The sequence below is a fragment of the Sinocyclocheilus anshuiensis genome, unplaced genomic scaffold (assembly GCF_001515605.1).
Source record: "Sinocyclocheilus anshuiensis isolate Anshui unplaced genomic scaffold, SAMN03320099.WGS_v1.1 scaffold801, whole genome shotgun sequence".
Classification (NCBI taxonomy): domain Eukaryota; kingdom Metazoa; phylum Chordata; class Actinopteri; order Cypriniformes; family Cyprinidae; genus Sinocyclocheilus; species Sinocyclocheilus anshuiensis.
The window spans coordinates 844,323-860,642 of NW_015536541.1; the positions used below are offsets into that span (position 1 = coordinate 844,323).

The 16,320-nt window shown below is 36.5% G+C and overlaps 1 protein-coding gene across 1 annotated transcript in view; it reads left to right on the forward strand.

The window, feature by feature from the left end:
• Positions 1–6,478: 6,478 nt before the first annotated feature.
• LOC107697319 (titin-like) overlaps positions 6,479–16,320 on the forward strand; it is a 12,593-nt gene continuing 2,751 nt past the window's right edge. The window contains exons 1-18 of the mRNA XM_016498057.1: positions 6,479–6,573; positions 7,240–9,310; positions 10,465–10,626; positions 10,710–11,019; positions 11,127–11,221; positions 11,969–11,994; positions 12,201–12,235; positions 12,344–12,491; positions 12,803–12,962; positions 13,281–13,413; positions 13,532–13,566; positions 14,042–14,120; positions 14,227–14,261; positions 15,068–15,098; positions 15,225–15,314; positions 15,446–15,465; positions 15,566–15,581; positions 15,797–15,901. Coding sequence (XP_016353543.1) covers positions 6,562–6,573; positions 7,240–9,310; positions 10,465–10,626; positions 10,710–11,019; positions 11,127–11,221; positions 11,969–11,994; positions 12,201–12,235; positions 12,344–12,491; positions 12,803–12,962; positions 13,281–13,413; positions 13,532–13,566; positions 14,042–14,120; positions 14,227–14,261; positions 15,068–15,098; positions 15,225–15,314; positions 15,446–15,465; positions 15,566–15,581; positions 15,797–15,901 — 3,563 coding nt within the window. The 5' untranslated portion in view covers positions 6,479–6,561. The remainder of the gene's footprint in view (positions 6,574–7,239; positions 9,311–10,464; positions 10,627–10,709; positions 11,020–11,126; positions 11,222–11,968; positions 11,995–12,200; positions 12,236–12,343; positions 12,492–12,802; positions 12,963–13,280; positions 13,414–13,531; positions 13,567–14,041; positions 14,121–14,226; positions 14,262–15,067; positions 15,099–15,224; positions 15,315–15,445; positions 15,466–15,565; positions 15,582–15,796; positions 15,902–16,320) is intronic.

Sequence of the window (16,320 nt, forward strand, 5' to 3'; positions counted from 1 at the left end):
GTTAACCATTTAACAGGTTTTTACTGTAGCATTTTTACAGTCTTTTACCGTTAAATTCACGGTCATTTTTTACAGTGTACAAAGTGTTTTCAATAATTATACCCTTACAAAAATAAATAAAATGTCAATGAATAAATCTCTTGTGCTCTCATGCACATGCATCTATGGAAAGGACAGGAAAAAACATTTTAAAGAAGAAACTGATTACGGCGATTAATAATGACATTATGTCAGAGAACAAGTGCGCTTCGAACTGTACAGGTATGTGGATTTTACAACTGCAATTAGTTGTCCATCAAACTTCGTTGTGCTAAAGCTGAAACACACAACTGGAAATAAGTTAAAAAAGAGTTCAACCTATGACATTATGGAAAACGGATATACTGCCATTAAAAAGTTTGGGCTCAGTAAGATTTTATTATTTTTTTTTAATCAATGCTGTTTTTTTGTGCTTTTGATACATCAATGAATGTTTCTTGAGCAGCAAATCATGCATCATACTGCTAAATATGGCAGCTGTGCAGACTTACAGTTTGTTTATTTATTAGTGTGTGTTTTTTTCTTCTTCTCTTGAACAGGTATGTAAAACTAAACCAGCATGAATTTTTTTTTTTTTTTTTTTTTTTTTTTAAGATTAAGAAGCGCAATTTATACAACTAATTTTATTCCCCATTTGAAATATTTTATGAAAAAGCAACCTTGACCAACAATTTTGTCGATTTTAGTCTTTCCCTGTTAACAGAGATAGCAGTTATGCTGGCATGACTGGGAATAACTGCCTGAGATGTAACCAAAATGGCAGTCGAGTGAAATTACTTTGCTTACAGGGTATTTGCTTGTAAAAAGTGGACATGGCAACACTGTCTCTCTTCCATTTATTTCATTTTCTCTACCACTTTCACTCAGCAGGGTTGACTAATCTATTTCCTTTTCTCTGCCTCTCACCTGCTTAGTCATCCATTCCTTCCTTCCCCTCTTTATGTACCTCCTCCCACTACTCCTTTTCACTCTGCTTTCCTCTTTTTTTCCCGTTTCTTTCATTTTATCCTCTGACTTTTTCTCTCAATCTCATTCCTGCTCTCTAAAACACTTATCCTGTCATCTCTCGCCCTGTGTGTCCTTTCGAGCGCCCACGGTGGGCACAAAGGTCTGTAAGTGAGTGGTAATTGCCGTGCATTCTGAGTCAGAGCTTCTGATTTGAGACTGTAGGGTTCTTCAGGCCGCAGGCTGGACACACACTGACTGGCAGCTCTATTGTACCTTATCTAAGCCTTCCTTTGCTTCTTGCTGCGCATATTTTTTAGACGTTCAGGTTTTTTTTTTTTTTGACAGGGTTTTGAGGCTTGTGAAGTGGGTAGTTCTGATGCAGCTAGTCTGCTATTATTGAATATAAAGATTAAAAATATCGGAGGTAGAGGAAGAGGTTTACTGAGTCACTCATGTGGCCACTCTTACCAGCTGCTGTGGTGTAGCTTTTGCAGTAGGGTAGAAAGCAGTAGAAAGACCTCTGTTGCCACCTGGTGTTGATGAGGAGGAACAGCATAATTGACATATCACATTATGTGACCCAAATCTGATCTAATTTTTTCTCCCTCACATGTGACACAGAGTTTAGATCACAATACAAATCACATTTTCAAATGTGATCTGGGTTACTTTCATATATTATTATTAATAATAATAATAATAATATAACACACACAAACACACACACACACATATGTTATCAGACAATAAAAAAAATACACGTTTAAAATCCATCAACAAGCCCTCTGATAAGTATCCAATTTACAAATATTGAGGATATATTTACATATATCAGTGCATAATATATTTTTAACAAATAAATATGGAAAGGCGTGTTAGACCTCATTAATATATAGACCTGTTAACAACAATAATAATAAAAAATAATAATAATAATAATAAAATAAAAAACTACTTTAAAAAGGCCTAAAAAATTGTCACTGGCAAAACATTTAATTATAATATAATTACAGATTAGCATAAAAAAAAATATGTACTTTGACAAAAATATATATAGTCAGAATACACAGGTAATTTTCAAGTAGTCGTCAGTAAAGAAATATGCTTTTTGTGTCCAGATGGTGTATCACATTGTCTGAAATCATAGTGACTGAAATTTTCAACTGTGATCTGGGGTATTTTCATGTATATTATAATAATTTTAAAAAAAAATCTATATATAATCCAGATATCAGATTTCACATCTGATAAGTATCCAATTTATTGTTAATTGTCCTTCAGATCCCATTAAAATATGGATCTGTGAACATTAAAATTGTACACTTTTAAAAGCCCTCAAAAAAAAAAAAAACGGTCACTGGCAAAACATATTATTATTCAATTAAATATTAGTGATAAATATGTTGCTTGAGGGAAAAAAAAAATACACAGCCGTTTTTGAATAGCCAACAATGCAGAGAGAGGCTTTTTGTGTCCAGATGGTGTAGTTACAACTTCTACCAGTAGGGGCAAAAGGGTCAAACCTTGACCCATCAGAGTTTTCCATCTGAGACTGACGTAAAGTTTTGTTATTTCTATCTAAATAACCTTACTCTGTTTGTGTTCAGGGGAAGGACCCTCTTTATGCCCAGATCAACAAGGGGTCTCACTAGAGTCAGTCCCGTCCCCCTCACAACTTCCTCCGTTACTCCCCTCCGCAAGGAACGAGAGGGACAGACTCTCTCCATACCACTTTGTTTCTTTCTCACTGTGTTTTCTGCACATGACAGCGGGGCATTGTGGGTGATTTCAAGCCTTATGAGCCCAGCTCTGCAGCTTCATTCATTCTCTTCGTCCTACTTCCAGTTTCTGACTCTATAGAGACCGCATTACGGGAAACTCTCGAGAGAGGTGCCTGTCAGACCCCCAATCACGCATCCGACCGAGAGCCTGAGCGCCATCGGACCACCGGATCCATCTGTGACTTATGCGATTCATCCATTTGGGTTCGTTTGGTTTTCCTCTCCCACATATTTGAGATTCTGCTGCTAGAAAGCTATGCAGAGCTAAAAAACAAAACCCACATCTTCTCTCTCCATGGACCCTTCGGATGGAGAACAGACACGAGGAGCGACTTTTGCCAAATCTAAGATTTCGGAGCAGCTGAATCTGAATGGGGAACTCGAGGGTACGAACATTGCAAACACATGCAATCAAACTGTTCCTTCTCTATAGCTTTTGTACAATACTAATGAGAAAAAACAAAAACATGAAGTTGAAATGGAATTTTTATTTTATAAGTCAAGTGGAGCCCTTGAAGTCAACTTTAGATGTGTTTTAGGGGTAAACATGGCTTTAAAATCTGATCGTTGGTTTGCCAAACTGATTTTGTAAATAATAATAATAATTATTATTATTGATAATAATAATGACAGTGACGATGATGATGACAAATAGTAAATGATAATACTAATGGTTCTGATTATAATAGTGTTAATTCCATACTGTGGACTTCCGTGCCATAAAATAGGCTGGCCTTAGTGATGCAAACTCCTCATGAAACCCAAGCAATATTAACATGTGTCCCAAACTCCCAGCGGTTTATGTTGCTTTCTCATGATCAAAGCGTGTCGTCGGTCTTTTGATTTCAGCAGGATGTGTGTTTTTAAGCGGCCTGAAACAAACTCGAGAGACTGTTAATATGTTTTTAATGCCTGAAAGGGTCCATTGGTAAATAGTTTGGTGTCATATTTGTGTGATCTCTTTTGGTTTGTTGTCAAGGTGAAGCTGGTAACTATGATGGAGAAAGACCAGAGCTTCTCAACGTGTATGTTAATGCAGCAATCACAAATATGGATGTAGACGATCACATAGACATACATCTTCATGCAGACACACATTCACAGAGACCTTAAAGTCAATATGACAAGTCATGTTAGTCCAAAGAAAAAAAAAGTATTCTTATTCTGTCCTCAAAGTGTTAAACTTCCATTTTGATTAACATAACCAAGCTCAAACAAGCAGCCTTTAAAATCCTGACATTAAAGCCGGTTAATTAGATTTGAAAACCATTGTTACAATTGCTACAATCTGACATGTAATGCCCACTTTTCACAATTCACTCAATTCCCAATGTGAAGTCCTGCCTTGTTGTATCTTGTTGAATATCCTGTTTTACTGAGAAATATGTCACAATAAGACTAAAATGGGTTGCGAAGGCCGTTTCACGTTGGCTTTTGGGCCGTCTGATCGCATTAAAACACACCAGAATATCTGTCTGTAATCCAACCTCCAATCAGAGAAAATCACCATGAATGACATCTGTTTTCATTGCATCTGAAAAGCTCAGAGCATTCCATTACTGTGACAACATCTTCCTCCTATTTTATGGCCAGAGTCCCATTTTAATTTCCAATTAAAGCAGTTTTGGACCTTCAAGATCTAAATTTTGAGGATTAAGAAGATGAGGGTGAAAATCAAGGTGAATGGGAGTCCTTACAATTTCAGTACATTTCTATTTTGCCTTTACCTCAGCGAATGGTTTGGTCATGTAAAAGGACACATTATTTTTATCTTGATGATAATGACATTCTACAGTGGATTTTTAGAGCATTTTTTTATTTTCTCTTGATTTACGTAACCCACCATGTAATACTGTTACCAATAAACACATCCCAAAATGTTGCTCTGCCTCTCTGCCTTAGCAAAAAATCTCTTATAAAGGGGTGCAGTAGAAAAGCTGTTTTACTCTACATAAGGGTGGATCGCTCTTTTTGAGATCACATGACCAGCTGAGTACTACTCTTCGTAACCCACGTTATGAGGCACTTCATGTTAAAGGAAAAAGATAAATAACCATGGGCGTGAACAGGATGTTTCTAAAATGACATTAAAGGGGTCATATGATGCTTTTTTAAAGATCATTATTTTGTGTATTTGGTGTAACAGAATATGTTGACATGCTTTAATGTTCAGAAAACACATTATTTTTCAAATACTGTACATTATTGTATATTTCCACATAGTGAGGTAGATATGCGGGGGCGTGATTGAACGAGCCGTTTTAGGGGGGCGTGGCAGAGTTTTAAATTTGATAAAGAATATCTCTTTGGTTTTGAGACTTTAGTCTTTGCAACTTCAGGGATCTTATCTATGCACAATCAGCTTTTAACACTCCAAAGAGAAAGGAAAACTTGAAATCGCATCATATGACCCCTTTAATAACTTTTGCTTTTATGCAATATTGCATCCACACCACTAGGTGGCAGGACAAATTTCAGTACTACAGTTGTATCTGCCAGTGAAACACAAACTCATTTAATGAGTGTACCTTATAGGGTAGTAGACACATTTTGCAAACTTTTGCCATTCTTATTAATATGCCTACATAAAAAGTAATCAAATTACCACTTGTTTCTTCTACATTCAATCATAGGCTTACTAGATTTGGAAGAGAACAATATCCAGTTGTTGAAATGCTGTTTCAGAGGTTGAATTCTCTAGCCACACAATCTAATTTAGATTCTGTATGTGAATTGAATCACTGAACTGGAACTTTGCCAGATAAATAAGCACATACATATTTAAATTCACTCTCACTTGCTTATAGCGAAAATGTCTGCATTAGGCCTGCTTTGTTCCACAGAAACTTGTTTCAAGAGCAGTTTTATGATCACATTTTTAACACATTGCTAATCTTCATGTCAGTCATGACTGCAAATGTTGTGATCAAATGTAGTCATCATGATCATTTTTGTGGTTCAGAGGTCAAATGCATGTTTTATTCTTCGAGCATTAAGATCCCCCTGTTCTGCAGCAGTGATTTACTATGATAATATGCTCCAATATAGGGTCATTGAGTGCTAAATTAACTGTATCCTTTTTTTTCTGTGAATTTTGTAGTCAGAACTAGACATCTAGGAGATATCTATACAGAAATTTGCTTTCTAAAATAAAGCCACCAGAAGAAATATTCACTTGAGTGAAAAGTGTGACAACTAGCCCCGGTCTCTATGTACAGATTTATGTCTTTAAATGTAATTCAAATTAAATGAGCTAACTCTGAAGTCAGCAGATTAGATTTTTGACAAGGGAGAGACACGTCTCCTCCTGAGAGTAAATGTGAATGTAATCACAAGAGGTGTGAACAATGTTGACCAATATTTTTATGTTCAATATTTTTATGTTACTTCTAGGCTACCTGCAGTAAAGACGTAATGAGAGTTTGATTTCGGCTGTTTGACAATAGAAGCGTTTCCTTCATTTCTGTGGTTCTTGACTGACTGCATTCTTTGAGAATGAAAACAGTCCTTTGCTGGCGTTCAGTGAAGTGATTTGTTTGACAAGACATTCCTTTATCTCGTCATTAGCACATGAACACGCTCATCAAACCTCATTCCAGTTTCAGGGCCATTGGGCGAGTTCTCACTCTACATGCTATTTATCTTCTGACAACTGCGACACAACACCATTTTAGTTGTACATGCTGGATCATTTTGAATCATAAAGGAATAACTCAGTGGATTATTAATTATGAGGGGCTGAGGAGAGCGAAGTACCACTTTTTGACAAACTCCTGGAAGCCTTTGAGTCAGAATGATGGAACAGGTAAGAAACTGAGACATGAATTTTGTTCTGTTATCAACTTTTGAGTGTGATCTAGGCTTTATTTTTCCCATATGGATTCCTCAAACACAAAACAATGCATGAATTAAAATTTTATATTGGACAATTGTGAAGAAATATTGGACAAATGTCAAGTTTTGGACATGTATAATGTTTTTTTTTGGAAATACTTCATTTTGGAAGGACTATGCTATTCTTTGAAATATCATGTAAATACAATAAATATGGTAATTGTTCAGTACCATGGTATTACAATCGCTTTTGTAAGAGTTTCCGATACCGAAAATCAGTTTATTGATTTATTGACATTTTATTGACACCAGCTTATTGTCAATCCATATGTCATACTATTGTTTGAAAGAACCACAATTTGCTTAACAAGGCTCTTTCACCGCAGCTTATTGATTTCCATTAAATGTTGTTGTACGTTTTGACATTAACCAGTGCAGTTTTAATTATTAAAATGTATGAAATCTGATTGGACACTGATAGTGTGTCATTACATGGCCTTCCAATTCCTGTAAACACATGAATGTTGTTGCTTTGTTTGTTAAGCTCTGAGATTTTGCTGAAAATACTAACATGTCATATGCATTCCATATTGCAATGTAAAGCAATGTTTAACATTTACTACATTTTATACATCAGGATGAATCAATAGACTTTAAAACCCTGAAGGCACGGTTCCAGGGTGAAAACGGTCTGAAGATCCAGACTAAACCTGCCCTCCCAGAGAAACCCAAAACCATCCCTCCATCAACAAAAGTCAGCAATCCCATGATCTCATCCATCAATACTGCTGTGCAAAAAGGGACGTTTCAAGCACCACGTGTCGTCTTCAAACAAGACAAAAATCTCAATCGCCAGCTCTCTTCACCTGGGGGATTAAAGACCAGAGAGAACCAACCCATCAATAATGATGAACTGCTGGATAATATGCAGAAGAAGGAGGTCAACACTGTTAAGCAGAATCTGAAAGACAAGAATCTTCCGCTGGTTCTGCCTGTAGCTCCAAAAGCCAAAACTCCAGAGCCTGATTCCAGCCCACGTACACCTGTGTCCACTTCACCAGTCAAAGTGACGACACCCAAAAAATTAGTATTTACCCCTCAAAAAACTAGCAAAGATGAATGTGAGAAAATAGACCCTGTGAAAGAGGTAGACACTACCAAAAAGTCTCTGAAGGACAGGAATTTTCCAATGGTTCTGCCAGTGGCTCTGAAAAGAGCTGAAAACCCAGAACCTGAACCCAGTCCACTTACAACTGTGTCCATTCCACCAACCAAAGTGTCCACAACCAAGAGTTTTGTATTTACTCCTCAAAAAACTAACCAAGATGAGAATGAGAAGGCAGACACAGTAAAAGAGGTCGACATTACCAAAAAGTCTCTGAAAGAGAGCAATCTTCCACTGGTTCTGCCAGTGGCTCCAATAAAAGCGGATACCCCAGAGCCTGAACCCAGCCCCTATAGACCTCGGAATTCCACACCCAAGACTTTTGTGTTTACCACTCAAACAACTAGCAAAGATGAGAATGAGGAGGCAGATACAGTGGAAAGACCACCACCAGCTAGTCATACCCCTGCTCCAAGTCACCCAGCTCCTGCTGGGCCAGCTGTAACAGCAAATCCCCCTACTCAAAGTGTTCCTGTTGTCCCTAAGGCTGTTGTACCTTCTCGGACATCGACTGGAACACCTCCTGTCCCCAACATTCCTGCAACAAGTATTCCAGCTCCAATCTGTTTGACCTCTGCAAGCCCTGAGCCAAAGATTCCCGAGCCAAAGATTCCTGAACCAGCCATCCCAACATCAATCATTCCCTCTCAAGCTGTTCCTAAATCAAAGCCAGAAAGCTCTATTTTAACTCTTCCTGACACTGAACCTCTTAAACCAAATATACATATGCTCAGTTTATCAGAAGTATTTCCTCCCCCTGAAGGAAGTCCACCTCCAGAATTCACTGATATTCCACCCCCTGTTTTTGATGAAGACTTTCCAGATGGAGACTTTTCTGAGCAAGCTATACCCACTCCAGCAATACATACATCTTTCGCCCCAGTTCCCACGAGTCCAGTTATCTCCAGGTCCCCTGCCCCATCCACCCCTCCAGCAGTATCTCCAGGGCCCTTGGTGAATCCTTTAGAATATACACCTGGTCCAGTCTCAAGCCCTCCTCCAGAAGTTCATACTCCTACTGCACCTATAGACGTGTTACTGGAGAATACAAAACCTATTAACCCAGAGAGGTCTAAGGAGGACCAGTCCTCAACCAAGCCACTTTCAGCCCTCTCAGCCTTGGCAAGAGCAGAGGAGATGGCCTCTGTAAAAAGGTCACCACATGATAGCCGTGTATTTAACCTTCTGGAAAGGGCCAAGAGAAAGTCCACAGTGAGTCCACTGGGTACCACACCTGAAAATACATCTATACCTGAAAATACAACCCTAGTTGAGACAGCTACACCAGAGAAACCTCTGCCTGAAACTCTTACACCTCTGCCTGAGACTGCCACAACTGAGGTGACCCAACCTAATCTAGCTCCACCTGAAAAAGTCTCACCACAACTTGCCACAGCTTTAGAAACATTGCCTGAGGAAGCCCCACCTGTACCAGAAGTATTTGATATCCCTAACCTCCCTCCAGTTGACTATGTGGATCATACTCTGTTGCCAGCTAAAACCCACCTACCTGAAACTGCTGAGGTTAATGGCTTTGATCACAGTAAGTATCTATTTAAAGCAGGGTTCACACTGTACAATCTTAGCCACGGTTTTGCTGTCTGAGATAAATTTCGTCCAAGGTAGAAGGTTTCTCTTGTTGTAGGGCAGTCATGTATGAATAAGTGTGACATTTGCACAGATGGATGCTTAATTGACTTTGCAAAAGAGTCTCAGACGAAGTTCTGGCAGTTTCAGAAATGTTATGCAGTATTGCTCTTCCTAAGAGCACAAAATCTTAATCAGCTGTGTAAAACAGTGTTTAAATACCTTTTTTGCCCTTGAGAAGTTAGGTGGATTCCATACTTCAGGATTGGTATGCAAGATATGTAAGGCTATTGTAGCTATGTTGGGTAACATATCTTTCATAATCAGAAGACAAAAAATATTCTGTCTCAAGGAAATATCTGTGAAACTGGGCCATTTTAGTTTTCAGTTAAACTAAATGCTAATTAGGCTTACATACAGTATATTCTAATAAGCAATTGTTGTAACTAGACCATATTTCTCATAGTTTAGAAACATCTTTACAGAGAAAATAATTGTTTTCATTACAGCCTGAAATTGAAATGACCTCTACTGTCAATTATGTGGTATTAAATATGATTACATCACCTAAAATTGTGAAAATACACAATTCACTCTGCTCACTATAGTCTTGTGTATTTGATTAGGCTTATAAGTATAAACATCATGCTTGCTCCATTTTCATTCCATAGTCCTGTGCTACCTGCTGTTTCCTTGACCTCGCCATTTTCATCGGCTTTGCAGACATAACTTTCTCAGTTCACTATCTATTCCTCATTCTTCTTCTTGAGGCGTATTATTTTTGTCTTTTTTGTTCTTGCTACTTTCAGAATGCAATAAATGCATGCAAAAATTACACTTGTCTTTACAATAAAAATATCCAATGAACATCAACAAGATAAATTTACTTAAGTGAAATTGCATTAGAAAGCAAGACTAGTTTTCATAAAATATATTGAATTAAGTTTGGCACATTTTCTTGTTTTAAGTAAACACCTTTCTTTATTTTGATTCATTCTTAAAACGTTTTGGTCATTTCATAGATGCAGTTGTAGAGGTTCTGTTTATGTATGTCTTGGTGGTGGTGGTCCATGGTTGTCCATGCTAGTATTTATTGTCTTGTTTCTGCAGGGGTGGTTACAGTGGTCAAACCAGTGAATCCTCCTCCCCCGCCACCCAGAAGGACTCTGCCAGCCACTCCCATTGTGGATCCCCCACTTGAGAAACCAACTCAGTCTCCTGCCAGAGACTTCCAGATTCCCACAATACCATCTGAACCTCTAGAAACACATGGTAACATAATTACTCCAAAAATCTGAAACTCTATGCCAAGTGTTTGTCCACTAAATAAATAAATGAAAATTTTTCTTCTTCAGAAGAGTCACTATACGACAACTCATTCGAGAGTTATGAAGATGCTGAGGAACCTGAGGCTCCAGCACTTTCATCCTTTAGGCCTCCATCAGTACCATCATTAGCTTCAAGTACCAAAAGGCCGGTTTCAGTTCATGAGGAAGCCTTCCTGAAACAGTTGAGGCCAAAACAACAGTTGAAAGAGGATGTGTTTCCGAACATGGATAGAGATGTGGATTATGGGTCTATGAACTCTGGCTCTCCATATCCAGAAACTCAAGCTGCAGTGCATCAGGACTCAGTGCGAAGCTCACCTGCCTTGACTCCATCAGGGTAAGCCATTAAATTCATGATAATTCAGTATGGCTACAGAAAAAAAATGTATATATGTTATCGGTATTGAACACTGAGTGACATTTTTGTTTCTGACTTTCCTCCAGGACCCTTGAAAGAGGTGACAATGTCTTTGAAGATCAATCAGACAGTAAAAAAGGCAAAACAGCAAAGACTAAGAAACAGAAAGGGCCTCCAAAGAGTAAGTGGAAGAAGTCTTCACTAAAGTACTCCTTTTTTTTCTTCTTGTTTTCCTCAGGTTCTTCAAAAACTATGTGTGTGTGTGTGTGTGTGTGTGTGAGTATATATATATATATATATATATATATATATATATATATATATATATATATATATATATATATATATATATATATATATATATATATATATATATATATATATATATATATATATATATATATATATATATATATATATATATATATATATATATATATATATATATATAATCATTAACACATTCATTAAAGATCAAATTTCCTTGAAGCTAAATTTGGAAGATATGAAGACTTGTTTAAAAAAAAAATACTTTTATATAACAATTATTTTGACATTAATACAATTTACAATATAATTTATGCTTAAAACAAGAAAAATAATTTGCCATATGATGTAAAATAATCTGAAATCAGGTCTTTTATTCTTACATGATTTTGCTTCTCAAGTACATGATCTTATTTGTTTAATGTTATTTAATGTTTAGATATTTAACTGGAAACCAGGACAAAAACAGGATTTTTTTATTTTTATTTTTTTTTGCTGTGTAGTTATTTATATTCCCAGTAATCTCATCTCTGATGACCTTCTGATTCACAGAAACGATAAACACACAGGAAATTGTCATGTCGTTAGTTTATTTTAGATTCTCTTCTATCTTCAAAGTATTCTACTCACTGACGTATGTTTCCTATTGTTTGAAACCTAGATCCATATGCTGATACACCGGCAGTGGTAAGTTTTACCGTTGTTGTTGTTTAAAATTGTTTTAGAATAACAGTTTAAGGTCTTACGGTTGATGTCAGGACCTTATGATTGCAGCATTTGTAGCATTATCACCTATTTTTCATATCTTCTTATTGTATGTTCTGTATTTTCAATGATCTGTTCAAGCATGTTGTCTTTTAATTCTAATCTATTAATCACCCCAACCTTTTCAGGTGGAGGAGGCTCCCAAGAAAAGCTTGTTCGCCAGGTTTGTAGCAGCAATTTATTTTTAATTAGCAAATTCACAATATTAAACTGTGTCTACATTCCCGAAACATCTTATCTGAATGTAATGATGAAAGTCTTCAATCCACAGGAAGAACTCAAGAAAAGTGGCAGATGACAAAGAACTAAAGAAAAAGGAGAAACAGCGAGAAAAGGAGAAAGAGAAGGAGAAGGAAAGAGAAAAGAAGGAGCAGAAAGAAAAAGAAAAGAAAGAAAATGAAATGAGGAAAAAATTTAAGGTAATTTATTTTTTTTTGCTTTTTTTTTACGTCAGTATTTGTGCTAGCACTAATAATTCTGCACGATTATTGCTTATTAAACTCTCAAAATCCAGTACTTATTACAATCCACATCCCACTCCTCAAGCAAAATCAATAGGTGCACTTGCCATCACTAAAACCCGATAGTTTTAATAATCAAACATGAAATGAGCCGTACATTTCAACTTCTCGCTAACAGCCAGAGTCCTTTTTTAATGCACATGGCAAGGTCAGTTAAGTGATGAGCACATGCTAATGTAACTGTCTGTGTGTGTTGATGTTTAATGCAGATCACAGGCCAGGAAGAGCCCATTTATCATGTTAAGGTGATCGAGGACTGTAAGGGCCGTAAAAACGACCTACCGGTGAAGATTGGAGACACCGTGAGCATCATCCGCACCAACAGCTGCCCTAAAGGAAAATGGCTGGCAAAGGACAGCAACAACAAATGTGAGCTAAACACACACAACAAATACACAGCCGACAAACACAAGAATTAATTTAGCGCCATTATGCGCATATCTTTGCTCTTGCACAAGTCGCAAATAATTAGCATCACGCTAAATGAGTTTAACAGATAAATGAGGTGCAGAAAATAAGCATTGCTATAAATTTACCCTGATAAGGACTAAATGCCTAAGTAGATCTGTCACTGAGCAAGCAACTGAACGAGTCCTTGCGCTTTGACTTATCTGTAAGCGCTTATCTCATTTTTCTGATGCTTCCGCTGGAATGTAGATTGGCAATGTGCTGTGTGTTGTTTTTCAGACGGCTATGTTCCGGTGGAGAGTGTGGATTTGAACATCAATGGCATTATGGAGCTGGGGAAGATGACAACAGCATCTAACAGATCCAAAGGCAATGGACACAAGGACCCAGAGGCCACCAGTACAGGCAGCAGGTAGTCATAGAAAAACTAGGCTTGCAACAACCCGCTAAGCTAGCATTGGTTGCTAAAAAATTATCTTGATCTGCAGTTTACAAATGGAAGAGTAATTTTTTTCCATCTGTGTTTTTAGGACCTCAGAGCATTATGGCATGAACCATGAGAGCTGTAAGTACCTTCTTTTTGTTTATTTTATTTATAATATGCGTTTTAACCAGTCATGACCACAGTAAGCAACATGATATTTTATTGATTACTTTCTGCTGTGTTGTACTAACTAGCCCCGCCCACTGTGAAATTTCATTGGCTTAAAATCCCGCCTCCACACTATGCATCAAATATTCTCTGATTCACTTTGATTGTACTATAGTAAGACTATGTTTTTTTGGACACTACTTTAATAGTAATACCATCTTGAAGCACCATGGTATATACAGTATTAGAGTACTATGGTATTTTTGTCTGCTAGATCTGATACAGTACCATAAGTGAACCATGGTATCAGTACAACATACTGTATTTTCATAAGGGGAATGTCTCTGGTATTTTCTGTTTTGGATGGTTATGTTTTATAATACAGAATAAAAATCCTACTCCAGACATAAATTGCAATTTGTAATTTTATTTTATTTTATTTTATCAGTCTCAGAAGACAGTGAGGAGTGGACCTGTGATGATGACGACGACCCTCTGTTTGGCTCTCCTAATGAAACAGCACACATGTAAGTATTACCTCATGTGGGTATTTGCCATTTTTGGTACTTAGTAACAAAGCTTGACTGTTAAGCTATTGTATTGTTTACAAGGGGTGTATGTTCAATCTTTCAGGGCGCTGAATCAGTCACATGCCACACCAGCTCAAGGTGAGTCACTGATGAGGCATGATTGAAAAATGTTCACAGGAGCACTACCAACTGGAAACATCCAAGACTATATTAACTATATTAGTCATTATAGATATATAGAGTATATCATTCACTTTTTCAGTCACATTTATGGAAGCACATAAGCAAAAAAAAGTCACACTTTGGTAAATGATAACTATGACATTAAAAGTCAGAATTATGACAAAAGTTAAAATCAAGAAAAAAAAAGAAAAGGTGGTGAGGGGAGAGGGTGGGGGGGATACTGACAAAAACATAATTATAAAAAGCTGAAATTTTGACCAAAAGACGACTGATATAAAAAGTTGAAATCATGACATAAACAATCAGAATTATGACCAAAAAGAATTATGATGTAATATGTCATAATTATGACATAAAAAGTCAAAATTATGACATGGATAGTTATAATAATGACATAAACTGTAAAAAAAAGTTCGGTAAAAAGTCGAAATTATGACAAAAAAACAATTATGTCGTAAGTTGAAATGATGACCAAAAAATGTTTATGACATTAAAAGTCAAAATTGACATTAAAAAGTCATAATTATGACATAAAAGGTCAAAATTATAACAAAAATGCAATATTATACACTAAAAACTCTTAATTATGATGTCATGAAGTCAAAATTATGAGATTCCAAGTCATAAATATGAAATAAAAAGCCATACTTATGTTAATAATAATAATAAATTATAAGAATAAGAATAATAAAGAATAAGAATTATTATTATTATTATTAATTTGTTGATTAATTTTTTTGTCTGTGGTTTTTTTTTTTCAGACCAACGTGATTCAACTTATATGAACGCGCAGTAAGTTCTATTCTATTCTATTCACTAAAATGACAGGTCATACTTCTGTACTACCTTTGATCTGTAATAATCTGTTTCACATTAAGAAGAACATAAGAATAAGCATTTGTTTATTGTGTGTTGCAGAGGAAAACAGGAAGCGATTCAAAAACTCTCCACATTCTTTATGCAACCTAAGATGCCCTCTCAGCCTCTACCACGAAACAACAGCCCAGTGTAGGCCATTACTTTAGTTATTGTCTACTTCCTTTGAATCCACTAAAGATCACTTACCGTAAACGATAAGATTACAGGATAGCAACTAATCTCTACTTCCTGTTTCCTTATTTGGCTGTTTGTGCATCAAGAATGCCAGAGCCCACACCAGGTATGTGTTGACACTCTAAACCTGAATTACATAAACAGTCACATCTACCCACACTCACTTTTTTTCTCCTACTTCTCCACTTCTCTGTTACCACTTGAAGAGGATCCTGACAGCTCGTAAGTGTTCTCAAATGATGTACAATACAAGTTCTCACACATAACACAGTCAGTAATTCACGAGATGTCTTTTCTCCGCAGGAGTATGTGATCAGACTGGTTTCACATGAATATTTGAGATGTTTTTTTCAGAAACCATGTCTCATTCCATCAGTCTGTGCAGCCGCTGTGCTAACTGCTAACTAGATGTTGTTGTTATTGTCTATTTCCTTCAGAAATAAAGAAGAAGAAGATTTAGATGTGTCAGACCTCCAGATTCTTCCTCCTCCGGACCTGTATGCCGACATCATAGCTGGAGACCCCATGCCTATTTACAGCAAGTACGTACACTGAACATCTTGAGTGATCTTTTGTGACAACATGCCCCAATAGCAGAACATGTTGTTGCACTATATGGGGTAAGTCGTCACAATGGATCCAGACATTAAACAGCTTATTATTGAAGTATAGGCAAACAAAGTAAAGTGTAACAAAAAATGCAAACTACAGTTTTGGACTGCAAATATCTAAATTATATACACTAGGGTTCAAATTTTTGGAGTCTTTAAGATTTTGTTTATGTTTTTGAAATAAGTTTCATATGCTCACCAAGGCATTTATTTGATCAAAAATACAGTAAAAACAGTAATATTGTGAAATATTATTCAAAAAACTGTTTTCTATTTTAATATATTTTACAATGTAATTTATTCCCGTGTTGCAAAGCTGAATTTTCAGCATCATTACTCCAGTCTTCAGT